Genomic DNA, 12,397 nt, shown 5'->3' with positions numbered 1-12,397 from the left:
CTCCTCCCACTTTGGGAGAGGGTAGGAAACAATGAAGGAATAGAGGGGAAAGCCCTCAGACCTCACGAGAAACTTCCCTAGGTTTTATTGGAAGCCATGAGGATTCAATTTCCCTGAAAACAGCTCATTAGTTGTAATAGGGCATCAACCCCACTGATTTCCCTCTCAACTGCTACAGAGACCAGCATTCCATGAATATTTCTGAGTTTCCTCATTAGTCTTCCTCCAGCAGCTTAGGGAGCAGATCACTGCTAGTCCATGGATTCGAAGTAGGACAGAGCAACTACAAATAATGCTTTCCTTCATTTTACAGGTGAATCGCCCTCACCCTGGTGATCATCCTCTTCTGATCATCTTTATGGTTGGTGGAGTCACAGTCTCCGAGGTCAAGATGGTGAAGGATCTAGTAGCAACACGCAAACCTGGTACCCAGGTAAAAAGAGCTCTAAATATACAGTTCCTGTGTGAACAAAGACTAAGAAAATTCATCAGATAATGTTCCCTATAGCAATGGTACCAAACCTACACAAAAACCACAGCCACATGGGCAGGAATGGTGTTAGGATTTTGTTGGTGAAACATCTGTAGGCAAGAAATGTTCAGGCAGCAGAGATCTTTTTTTTTACATGTTAGAGCAAGCAATAAGACTTCAAACTCAGGTTGGGTAGTCTATAATAGATGGCATTATTCCAAAGGGGCTTTCATCATGTCTCAAAAGATTTGTTTCTTCATGTTCTTTATAAGGCAAAATATTTGATGTCCAAAAGTTTACAGGCTCTCTGGCAGTACATCTACAGGACAGAGTGTAGGGATGCTCAGAAGGAGCTGCCAAGGATCTGGGTACCACCTGGTGGCACCCAGTGGTGATTATCCAGGCAAATCAATTAGCACTGCTGAGGAGCAAAATAAATTAGCCTGAATACAGCTGTACTGTTTCTGGACCAGAACATCTATCTCTGATAGATACCTGACCACTAGAGCCCTTAAGTAGCCTGAAGTAGGTGATGTGGAGAGAGCCCCAAGTCTCTGCAGCCTTTGGATGTGCTATTGGCCTTCTGGAAGGGAAGCTTCAGTAGCATCTGTCCATCCACTCTCTGGCAGCAGAACTTGACTACAGCAGCTGTCATCTGAGTGGAGTGGGGAGGGAGAGGAGAAAGATGGATGAGCTCTGGTGGCACCTGAGGTGGTAAATATCATTTAATTGCAGAGGAACGATCAGGTATCTGCTGAGTGCAGATACACAGGGTAATCTAAAAACTGTAGAGAAGTAGAGAAGTGCTGTGCAACCAGCTACTTCATACACAGAACTATGGTTTCCCGGGCGGCTTGTAAACATCTTGTTTTCAGTCCCTATGGAATGCAGTTTTGATTAGTGAGAAATCATTAACAAAATTGAGCCAACCAAAGCCAGAGCAGCCCCTTGGTTTGACATGTGTTTTCCATGTTTTAGTTGTCTTTGTGAAGCAGTCTCAAGCAGTATTTTATAAGGCAGAGCGCCATCTTTTAGTGTTTCTTCCCCATTAGCCTATTGCTAATCCCCCGAAAACAACAAATGAAATTCTTTCCCCTCGTGGAGGTGGATTGAGTTGTGTCACACTGATGGACAAGTTAATCCACACCCAGAATGTGTTAATACACCCTGAAAGATAAGCAGAGAGTTAACTTGTGAGTTGGTTGCGAACTATGCAGAGAGGCTTTCGGCTGGCTTTCTAGAGGGACTTGAGGCTTGACAGTGGTGACATGGGATCTGGTGTTGCTTTGTTTTGGCTTAACCCTGGCAGCAGGTCACCCTCTGAGGCAGATTCCTAAAGAATTTTAAGCTTTTACTGCATTTTGCCCTTTGTCCAAATGTGCTGTGTTAGAGGTGAAAGGACTTTGGGGGAGAGGCGAGAGGAGGAAGAGAAAGAAGAAAAGCAGTTGTGCAAGTCTCTCATATAGAAAAGAGGTTATGAGTTTGTTGGATTTACCTGGATTTCTGCACTCTAGCTGTGAATGTGTGCCACCTGTTTGGGATTATTCTCTTTTCAAAAGCCAGGCATTTGCCTAACTGGAGCCAGCCTTTAACAGACCTTTTTAGTGGCGTTCAGGCAATCAGGTTCAGGCATCAGGGGAACACTGACCTCCCAAGTCCCTTCCAGTCAAACAAAGCCGTGACATTTATACTAATTATTGGCCCTTGGAGAAATGGAGAGACGTGTGGGTGCAAAAGTAAAGAATTGAGGAGAGCAACAGAAAAACTGACAGGGCACACTGATTACTACAGCAGTTGTTTGGAGTTGAAGCAAATGACATTTAAATGTGGAGTGGGAGACACATGTTTCCATCCACAGAACTGCTCTGAATCTCAATATGAATGTCAATTTTATTTCTCGTGGAGCAGCACAAAGGAATACAGTATTTCCTACGTGTATCCTACTTTCAAATAAAGCTATTACCTTTTTTTTCCACTTTAATGAGGAGAGTAAAATACGGAAAAGGGCATGAGTGCATGTTTCACTCTCCCTCCTCCCAGCATACACAGCCATCTATGTGGCTGTGGCTGAGGCAGGCAGGCAAGAGAAACCGCTCCAGATGTAACATCAGATGTTAGCTGCATCCTTCCCTGCTGAGGGGGAGCTGCCCATGGCAGCACAGTGGGTTAGGATGGGAGCTCCTGGCTCCCCCACCTCAGCTGCTGTCAGGAGGGGTAGCACTTCAGGTGAAGCATCAAAGACAAGCATGCTGTGCTGAACAAGGAGAAGGTCTGCAAAGGAGGTACGCTGTCCTGAAAAGATCAGCCTGGAGAAGAGATGGGCATTACTTTTCTGTGCAATTCCCCCCTTCTCTGTAAAAATGAAGGAACAAATATTCACATTCATCCCCCTCAATGAGCCCAGATATACTGGGCTGTACAGAGATACTGGGGGGAAAGAGACGAAGTCCCACTGTATTTATCTGCATCCTTTCTCAGGCGTTAAAGTTGCAGATCTCATTTTTCTCTCTGGACTTGTTATTAGTTGCACAAATCCCCTCAGGGTTCAGTGGTGGAACTCCAAAAAGAAATTGCTTTTATCTGGCAGTGGCTATTGTTGATGTTTGGCTTGTACGCCCAGAAAACTTTGGTAACATGTCCCCTCGTGTTTTTCAGACTTAAGCTGCGTGATAACAAGATGAGCACATACTGTGCTTAGTCTCATTCTCTCATTCTCATGTAACATAAGTAAGACAATGTCAGCCTTTGGCATCTGCAAATTACAGAGTTTTTTAGCCTTAGGAAGAAGAAGAGATAATCGGTGTCAGTTTGCCACAGATTGTGTGGGAGGACAAGGGAAGAAGCGGGGGGAAGACTACCAGCAGTACAGAAGGGATCCTTTCATTATTTGAAGTGAAAAGATGAAAGAACGACAAAAAAAGTTGAAATGCAGCACTATCACACATTGAAGCCGCATGATGAAGAGCACAACTAGTTTGATAGCTGCTGCAGGAAATGTATAGACAGGCATACTCAGTTATTGATGCTTGTGCTTCCTCTCCTCAGATTTGCACTGAAGAAGCAAATTCATTTTCAAGTGGGTTTGTAAAATAAATTTCCCCCTACATCCCTGCCTTCAGTCCTGACCCTATGGACACTGCTGAACTTGAGGCTTTGCAAGAGCAGTGTCCTACAACTTCAGCCCTGGCTTAGCTCCACTCAGCAAGAGCATACACACTCGCTCCTGGCTTTGCAGTGCAGATAAGCCTTCACCCTAGGCACCTGCATACTGGTTTTCACTGAATTAAAACAGGTACCTGAATGTAGCAGGATGCATATCATGGTTGTAGCGAGCAACAGTTCCATTCATCAGACCCATCTTGGATTAAAAATTTGAACGAACAATAGCAATAGCATCCCCACCGTGCTCGAGGTTGAGCATTGATTCTGTTGTGCAGAACAGCCTGTGCCTGGTCCTGAGTGATTTTTGAACAGGGACTGTGGCTCCCCGCAGCAGGCTGGCAGCCCTCCTGTGGTGCTCACCTTACCTTCAACTGGGAGGAAACAGCTTTCACTCAAATCTGTGCTGTAGTAGGGGAAACCCCTGCTTCATCAGCTGGTGCCTCAGTAAACACAATGGCAGTGACAACAAATCACCGGGTAAGATGTTTGTAGAAATGTGTCAAAGCACACATTCATTAAGAGTACAATGCTACCAGTCATTATGCTCCTTAAAGTGATTTAACTGCAGTTATTAGCGAGCAGACAGTTTCACTGGGCAAGTTGTATTGCCCTGTCAGTAAACACCAGAAACACACAGCATGCCTAGTGCTGGGTGAAGCAAACGCCTCATATCCACAGCTCATTAGGACTGCGATCAGTCTTGGTCCCCTTGTTTTGACTTGTTTCTTGTTCCCCCTTTCAGGTAATGGTGCTCTCCTCTGCTCTCCTGACTCCACGTAGTACTATTGAGTTGTTATTTGCCACAGACCGTCTCCAGCTTCATAGTGATATTTGATGGGGAAAGATCTGTGGAGAAGATGAGTGAGTGCCTCAGCTGGAAGCATCAAATCCCTGGTCTATCACTGTTCCCGATAGCCCTACAAAATATGGCATGTGCCCTGCTGTAGTTATGGCTCCAGCTGAAACAGCTGGGTATCTGGCTGCAAAGGAACATGCACAGCTCACAGGCAGCTCTTCAAAACGATCCACAACTCCCCCCTCCTTAACAATAGCACCATGCAGTGCTGAATCACCCCAGCCCCTCTTGGCATGGCGAAGATGATCACTTGTCATAATTCCCTAGAAAATGAGAGGCTGAGAACCAGGTGATGATGAATTTGCACTCCCCAAGCAGTACTTTTTTTTATCGAGGGTATTCCTGATGATTTCATGGGCGTTGCTTATGGAGGGACTGAAATGCTGCTGAGGGAGTGAAAGGCCAGCAAAATCCACCCTCTCTGTCATGCTACCATGCAAAACACATGTGCCTTACACAGGGTTAACAGCCTCTGCTCGTACTTTGTCCTGCACCCTGGAGAGGTGATGGAGCACAGCCCTGATTTAGCTGGCAGAGCAGCTCCCAGTCCGGTGGTGCTCTCCTGGCAGGACTGGTCAAGGCAGAGAAGCAGAGAGCTGTACCCAAGGGCTGCGTTGAGTGGCTGCTTCTCTCTCAGGTTCCTGTTTCCTGCTCTAGTTTCTCAACCCACAGTCGCAGGAGAAAAGGCTGTTTCTGATGGCACACTTCTCTGTAGGTTTATGCAGGAAGACATATGGGCTGTGGTGGTTTGATAATAACCCTGGAAGATTCCTCCCCTCATATGCATTTAGAAAAGAAAAAGAGAGAAAAAAGAAGCACGATCCCATTTCCAAGAGGCCGCAGCACAGATTCTGTCTTGAGCTAGATTTCTGAGCAGCAAGATTAGAAAACAGCTTTTGTTTTTAATTTATGATCACAAAAGAGCCGCTATCAAATTCAGTTATGTAATTTCTCTTTATAAAACTTTGCTGCAATCTGTGATAAAAAAGCAGCAGCCAGTAGAGACTGTGATTGCCCATAGCACCAAGCCTTCCAAGTTGCAGTGTAAAATGGTAGAGCTCTAAAGCTGCATCCTCTTGCTTCACCCAAAGGGTGCTAAGACTGCAGCTTACACTGAGATGAGAAATTGTAAGTGACATTCAGTCTATCAGAGCATTCTTTATTATGCCAAAGGAGTAGATTAAATGGGAAGTAGCTTTTTAACCTTCGTTCATTGGTTAGGATAAGTTCTCTTAAATGTTTTTAATGGTCTTCAGAAAAGGGCACATTTTGATTTAAATTCACTTTTGGGTGGCTGGGTGGAAACAATGGACCAGTTATAAAGCATGGACAATGTCGCCTCTATGGAAATTTATAAGAATGGCTATAGAATAGAACTTTGTGCTATAAAAAATGAGAATTATTATGAGATTGCAATGTTAAAAGCTCAAGAAATAGTTTGAACGGAGCAACTGAAAGCAAATAATCAGCCTCTTTTTCTGTCTTCTGTACTGTTTAATCTTAGAATATAGATGTTTTGTAAATTCTGTAATCAATAAAGCAATGATCTTACAATGCCAAACCTCATCCATCTTCTCCTTCTCTCCTAGTACGCAGAGTTACACATGCCAGGACTGCATGTTCCTGCAACCCCTTTTTCTTTTGCTTTATTTGTTTGCCCCAGAGAACCAAGACCCTTTGCCTTGGGCTGGCAGCAGAAAGGCTCCCTTACATGCAGTGGCCGTTGCTGGTCAGTGAGTTCAGCTACTCACACCTGAGATGCTGCTGATGCTTTCTGGTGATAATGGAAGCTGGCATTGGTGGTCTTCTCTCCCTCACGTGTCTCATCAGATGCTCTGGGGTTTCTGACTTGGCCATCTAAGGGCATGCTGTATGGGATAGTGAGAAGAGGGGGGGAGTGTAACTGTAAGCAGACACTGGTGCTCTTGTACCTCCTCTGACTGAGGCAGAAACTAGTGTTCCAGCCCCCCACACACACTTTGCAGGAATCTTTTCAGCCAGTGGGGCCACAGCTGAAATGGCAATGGATTCTGGGGACTCGACCATCCTCTTGTACTCAAGCAGCTGAAGAGGGAAGATGGTCACAAAAGCCTGGAGCTGAGTCTTGCCAGTGGCCCTAGTGTAATAGCTGCTTATTTGTAAGGAATAGCTGTAGCAGCTACACATAGCCTGTGCTCCAGGAAAAGGCTGGGGGGGTGTGCTGATCAGATGAGTAGGAGCAGCACAGAAGCCACTTCACTTAGGTAGGTTCAGGACCACAGCAAGGAGTGCCAAAGTCCTCTGCATGTGGCACTAAGTGATACTCAAAAGATAGGAAGAAGAGAAAACACAAAGCCACCTTTGACAAGCGGCTTTTCTACTGTATTAATAAGCTATGCAGTATTTGGTGATTTAATAAGCCCAGATGGGAAAAGCAGACTCAGCTTTATTTGCAAGTCTGATCCTAAGCCACTTGGCTAGGAACTCATGCTCAGAAAGATGAGCAGCAGCAGCTCCTTGTCAGGGTTTCCCTGCACCAGGTATTACAGCTGTGTGCTAACCAGGTGAGCCCATGTGCAGCAGCCACCCTAGTCCCAGCACACACATCCTCCTCAGGGTCTTAGTAATAAAATAATTGAAGACTTGCACTCTGATTAAGTTCCGCGTTGTAATACAGCTCAATACATAAAGTTGGGGCTTTTTTGTTGTTTTTTTTTGTTTTGAGAAAGTAGCAGTCACTTGGAAGATTTAGCGTTCTTTCAGACTTTGACCTACCTCACACCATTCCTTTCTCACTGGAGTGGGTGTGTTTGACAAGGGGAAATGAAGAATCCCATTTTAGTTTGAAATCTCTGCCTCATTCAGTTCCTGTCCTACAAGGATTTCTTAAAAGGAAATTGTAAAGCTGTTGTGAGAGCTCCCCCCCTGTGGTTTATACTAATGTACATTAACTACCTTGAGAAAGCTCTAGCTTTGTCTCAACATTTCACTGGCCATTGCCCATTGCTTCTCACATACACAGAACACACAAGAAAAGATGCAATTCAAAAGTTTAATATTGAACCAGGCAGTAAGAATGAAAAGTTCACTCCCTAGGAGGAGTAACTGTACACAAAATAAATAAGTTACAGTTTAAACAAAAGCACAACCGGCTTTTTAAAGTGCATGTGTATAAGGCCCTCAGGCTTTGAACTCCATTGGCTCAATGTAAAAAAGTGTGTGTGTGTATATATATAAATCTGCCACATGTTTAAGGATGAAGACAGACTGGCTCAGCTCAGAATATGCCACCAGCTTCATCGCCTGGAGCCAGATGTGCTTCACACCGCACTGAATCACAGCCACATTCCTTCTGTGCCTATTGCACACGGGAGAGAGAAGAGAGGTGTCTTAGACTGACAGCTATAATGGACTCCACCTCCACACTCATTCCTCAAAAGCTCCAAGTTGAATCATTTTAGTCTGTAAAATCCACAAGTTATTTGTAAGTAGGTATGTTTACACCCTCTGCACAATAGTTTTGCATACAAAGAAATCTCATCAAGTTGTCAGCAATACCATAGCTAGTAAAAAAATAAAGGACCATTGTTTACAGTCTTGATACCCAGTCCTATCCACTTATTTTACACTTATTTTTACAGAGCAATTTCATGTTTGCTTATTTGTTTTGAGATAAACAGTTCTGCTGTGCAATGAAATTAAACAGATGCATCATGCTGTCCTTCATCCATGGAAAAACAAGACTCAAGTGGTTACTTCTTAACAGTGAACTGCAGTTCAGGGTGTTTCCCTGCTCAAGTACAGGTTGAGTTACAGCTAAAAAGGTTGCTTCTGCACAAATGAAAGCCAAAGCTGTATGACTGAATAAAAGCAAACTGAAAGCTTGTTTCATTTCCTGACAAGTTCCTTTTCCATTTGAAAATACTCATTCTCCAAGTCACATCCTAGAACTATTTCAAGAGTTTTTGTTTTGGTTTTTTTTTTCCTTTTCCAATCTGTGACTACTTAAGCAAATGCTTAAAAACTCCTATAGCCATGCAAAAGACTACTTGAACCATCCTTCTTTCACAATGCCTTGGACTCTAGACGTGCCAGTGTTAAACACCCCAGGTTTCAGTCTCGGGCTAAGCGCTGGGAAGACCAGTCTCTGCTGTCAAACAGAAGTGACAGTCCTCACTTTGGCAGACAAAGCTTGCTTAAACCTTCTTTTCAGATCCTGCATGTTGGGTGATTTTGGCCGCGGAATAAGAGAGGTTCTCCTTCTCTCAGGGGTGCTGGTTGTTTGCTGCCTATTGACTTCTTTACAGAGGAGATGGAAGGCATTGAAGACATTGTTATAGTTTTCACTGACAGATACTTCATAGAAAGTACAGCCCAGCATGTTGGCCAGCTGAAGTCCCTGCTGAGGCTCCACCTCTTTGATGTGCAAGAGATCAGCTTTGTTTGCAACAACGACAACAGGGACTGTGTTTCCTGGATGCAACTGTCGAATATGATGGTAAAGGTGACTGAGTAGTTCATAGCTTTTACAGTCTGTGATGGAGAAGACTATCACCAGGGCATCTGCCCAGCGAATGCATCTGTTCAGCTGCTCATTACAATCCAGACTGTGTTCATGGATCTGAAAAATGAATGGTCTCAAATTAGATAGATGATGTCATAAAAGATTAAAGGTATTTGTCTTTAGGAGTCTGTGAAGCCGAATAGCTTTTTACAGCTTCAGACATATATATTTGCATTTCACATTGTAAGTACAAGCTTAATCTGAGCATGGTGAATAAATGCGTATGTTGATTCAGCTGCAAAAAGCTGGAATTTAACACTGGTGTTTGCTATACTCAAATGGAAAATTGACCTGAGTAGTTCTGCATGCAGAGAAAGACTTTGTAGTTCCATAGAATGGGAAATTAACTGGCTAGACAGTAAGTCTGGAGAAGCAAAGATATGAGCTGGAAGCATTTAGACCTGGAGTGTTGCCCAGTTCAAAAAGGCAACAATCCAGCATTACTCAGGTCTATACATCCATAACTTTAACTTGTGACATGCTAATGAGCACAGCCACAATACAGACTTCACTTTGTCACGCACATTTATGAAGCTTGCGGGGCAGTGATCATGACATTTTCTTCTACGTGCACTGTATATGCACAGAATTGTTTCTGGGTTTATGTCCAATGCTCCCAATATACAGGAACAAGACACTCCAGTACTTCAGCCACTCAGAAGTAATGGCCTTCCAATGTACAAACAATTCATCGAAACAGTGAGTTGCTTTCTTTTACTACCAACACACTACAGGCACCCAACACATCTGGCTTGGCTGGCTAAAACACAGGTTACCACCTCTCCCACACAGAACACTGAACTCTGAAATGGACAGCAAAATACTTCCTAGAAGGACCATAACAAGATGGTTATGTGCAGAGACACACAAGCAGACAAACTCAGAGCTGCTCTGGTAAACTGCTTGGCTGCATCTAGCTCACCTGAACTCCCGGAGTATCTTGCACTTGAATAGCCACCATCTCTCCATCTATCTGGATGTGCCTGCTGTAGAGATTACCTGACAAGAACACCAACAGGTTCACAAATACAGCCAGCACTCTAAAGACATAAATTGCTTCTGCTGCCCATTAGTTGGGTAGGGAAGTTGTATCACTATTTATGACACAAGGAACCAGTGCTGCAAGCTTTTCGTATGTAACAGCCCATAAATTTATGGCTTTACTAGAAGCCTGGGATTTGATCTTGCATTGACTTTTTTGGAAGCTTGGCATTTAATAATGTGCAACCTGGGACTTAAACACTTCTTAAAGACTGTCTTAGCTTAGATAAAGGTAAGTGTAAAAAATAACCAGCTTTTAATACAGAAAATCAGTTTGCTTTTCATTTATTATTTCTATGCTTTAGTGAAGCTCTCTGCTGCCTGGCCTGTAAGATTTGTTGGGGTGTGTGTGTGTGTTTAGTTTTTTCAAGTAACTTCCTCAACAGATGGGTGTATGTTTTACATTCACATTAGTTTAGACTTCCTGCTGCATTACACTCCAGCATTATGCCTATTAAGCTAGTACTGTCCAGATCATATAGCTGCTGGCATTCAGCTTGCCAAGAATGCAGTATTAGGTTTGGAGAATACTTTCATATTTTAGCTAAAGGACTTCAAAGAGGAACATTTTCACATACGAAGTAAGGCCTGTCAGAGACCACAGTGAAACACAGAGCTAGTGAGGCTGTGATCACAGTGTGTTTGCTGTGGTGGATATGCACCTTCCCATGTGCTGCCAGAGCTGCCCAGGGCACAGATTTTAAGTGAGCAGCCAGCCTTGGAACAGCTTGGGGGTTAGCGCACCTACAGCCCCAACAGCTTTCAGCTCTTCCTTTCACACTTGGGACCTGGCTTAGGGCTAGGTTGAATACTTTAACTTCCAGGATGCAGCTCACTATGAGGGTAGTGAGGCATTGGCACAGGGTGCCCAGGCAAGCTCTGGCTGCCCCATCCATGGCAGTATTCAAGATCAGGGTGGACGGGGCTTGGAACAACCTGGTATAGTAGAAATTGTCCCCGTCCATGTCAGGGGGACTGGAACTGGGTGATCTTAAGGTCCCTCCCAACCCAACCCATTCAGTGATTCCATGCCTTGCACCCCCAGCTCTCCAACCCGTGTACCCCCGAGCGGCTCTGGGGTAGAAAGCCACCAGCGGGGCAGAGGCTGGGGCGCCGCTCTCCCTCCTCCCAGTAAACTTCCCCCTTCGCGGCCGCGGAGACCCCGATCCCCACGGCTCCCGGCGGGAACCACGCCACCCCTCCGCCTGCCTACCTGCGTTCCGCTCGTAGTCGCCGATGAACCGCCGGGTGAGGAACCGCACCACTAGCGCTGCGGGCAGGCACAGACAGCCGTTAGCCGCGCTCCACCGCCCCTCGCAGCCCCCCGCCGCCCCTCCAACACCGCCGCCGCCCTCACCTGTCTTGCCCACGCCGCTGCCCCCCACCACCGCGATCTTGACGAGGCGGGGCCGTGCGGACGGGCAGCCGTCCCCGCCGGGCGCGCACTCGCCGATGGTGCACATGCTCTGCGTCAGGCGCATCGCCGCTCCGCGCCCGCCACACCGCCCCGCGCCCGCCGCCGCCACCGCGGTTTTCTCCTCCCCGCCCGCGACACAAGCCCCGCCCCTTCTCAGGCAGACCAATCAACGCGCCCGGCCTCGCACCCACCCCACCCACCCCCCGCAAGCTCCGCCCCACGCCCCACCGCGCTGAGGGTGTGAGCGGCCGCGGGCGGTGCGGTGAGGGCTGTCAGCGGCCCCGCGCTCCTGCCCGTGAGGAGAAGCCTGGGGACGCTGTGAGACCTGCAGGCTCCTGGAGCGCCTCCAGCCGTTAACGGCAGCCGGCCGAGCCGTTAACCCGACCTCGGCGCCTCTCCGGGCCGTCCCGCCAGGCTGACACAAACGCAGGCAGCGTGTGTAAGGCTCAGTCCTTTGGCCGGGGGCACGTCAGCCCTGCAGCCCCGTAGGGCCGGGGGTCGGCTTGTGCACGAGCGGCGTCCCACACTGCACCCACACCCTCAAAACTCGCCTTTCCTTCCCTTTTCCTTTCCCTTCCCTTTCCCTTCTTCCCTCCCTTCCACTTCCCTTCCAGCCCTGGCAAAGCCTTTCAACTAACCACCCAGAGCAGGAGCCGACTGAAACCAGAACGGCTGCAACTGCAGCAGAAAGAATTGCAAGCAAGAGACGAGGCTGGGGTAGGTCTGTGCCTGCTGAGTTCGGTTATAACGCACAGAAACGGGAAAAATGGAGTAAAACATGGATGTGAGAACGGGTAAAGACACAGCAGACGATGATGGCAAGTGGGGGGAAATATACAGGAGAGGTGGGCGGGGAGCGAGGGAAGGTACCCGCCGGGGAGCAGTTGCAACACTTGCCGGTATGAG

General features: G+C 46.6%; 2 protein-coding genes across 2 annotated transcripts in view; one reads left to right on the top strand and one right to left on the bottom strand.

Moving 5' to 3' along the window:
• SCFD2 (sec1 family domain containing 2) overlaps positions 1 to 6,049 on the top strand; it is a 190,456-nt gene extending 184,407 nt beyond the window's left edge. Inside the window, exons 8-9 of the mRNA XM_061472727.1 lie at positions 314 to 433; positions 4,377 to 6,049. Coding sequence (XP_061328711.1) covers positions 314 to 433; positions 4,377 to 4,469 — 213 coding nt within the window. The 3' untranslated portion in view covers positions 4,470 to 6,049. The remainder of the gene's footprint in view (positions 1 to 313; positions 434 to 4,376) is intronic.
• A 1,458-nt stretch (positions 6,050 to 7,507) lies between these two features.
• Positions 7,508 to 11,610, bottom strand: RASL11B (RAS like family 11 member B). The gene is made up of 4 exons (XM_061472844.1): positions 11,432 to 11,610; positions 11,288 to 11,344; positions 9,956 to 10,032; positions 7,508 to 9,090 (listed from the first exon to the last, which is right to left on the bottom strand). The coding sequence occupies exons 1-4, from the start codon at positions 11,553 to 11,555 to the stop codon at positions 8,623 to 8,625; spliced, it is 726 nt and encodes a 241-aa protein (XP_061328828.1). The 5' UTR covers positions 11,556 to 11,610; the 3' UTR covers positions 7,508 to 8,622.
• Between the last annotated feature and the right edge of the window lie 787 nt (positions 11,611 to 12,397).

The sequence above is a fragment of the Pezoporus flaviventris genome, unplaced genomic scaffold (assembly GCF_033815535.1).
Source record: "Pezoporus flaviventris isolate CSIRO_AGI_PZ_B2104156 unplaced genomic scaffold, CSIRO_AGI_Pfla_v1 ptg000002l, whole genome shotgun sequence".
Classification (NCBI taxonomy): Eukaryota; Metazoa; Chordata; class Aves; order Psittaciformes; family Psittacidae; genus Pezoporus; species Pezoporus flaviventris.
Note: the sequence above shows the minus strand (reverse complement) of the source record. Positions and strands in the feature narration are given on the sequence as shown.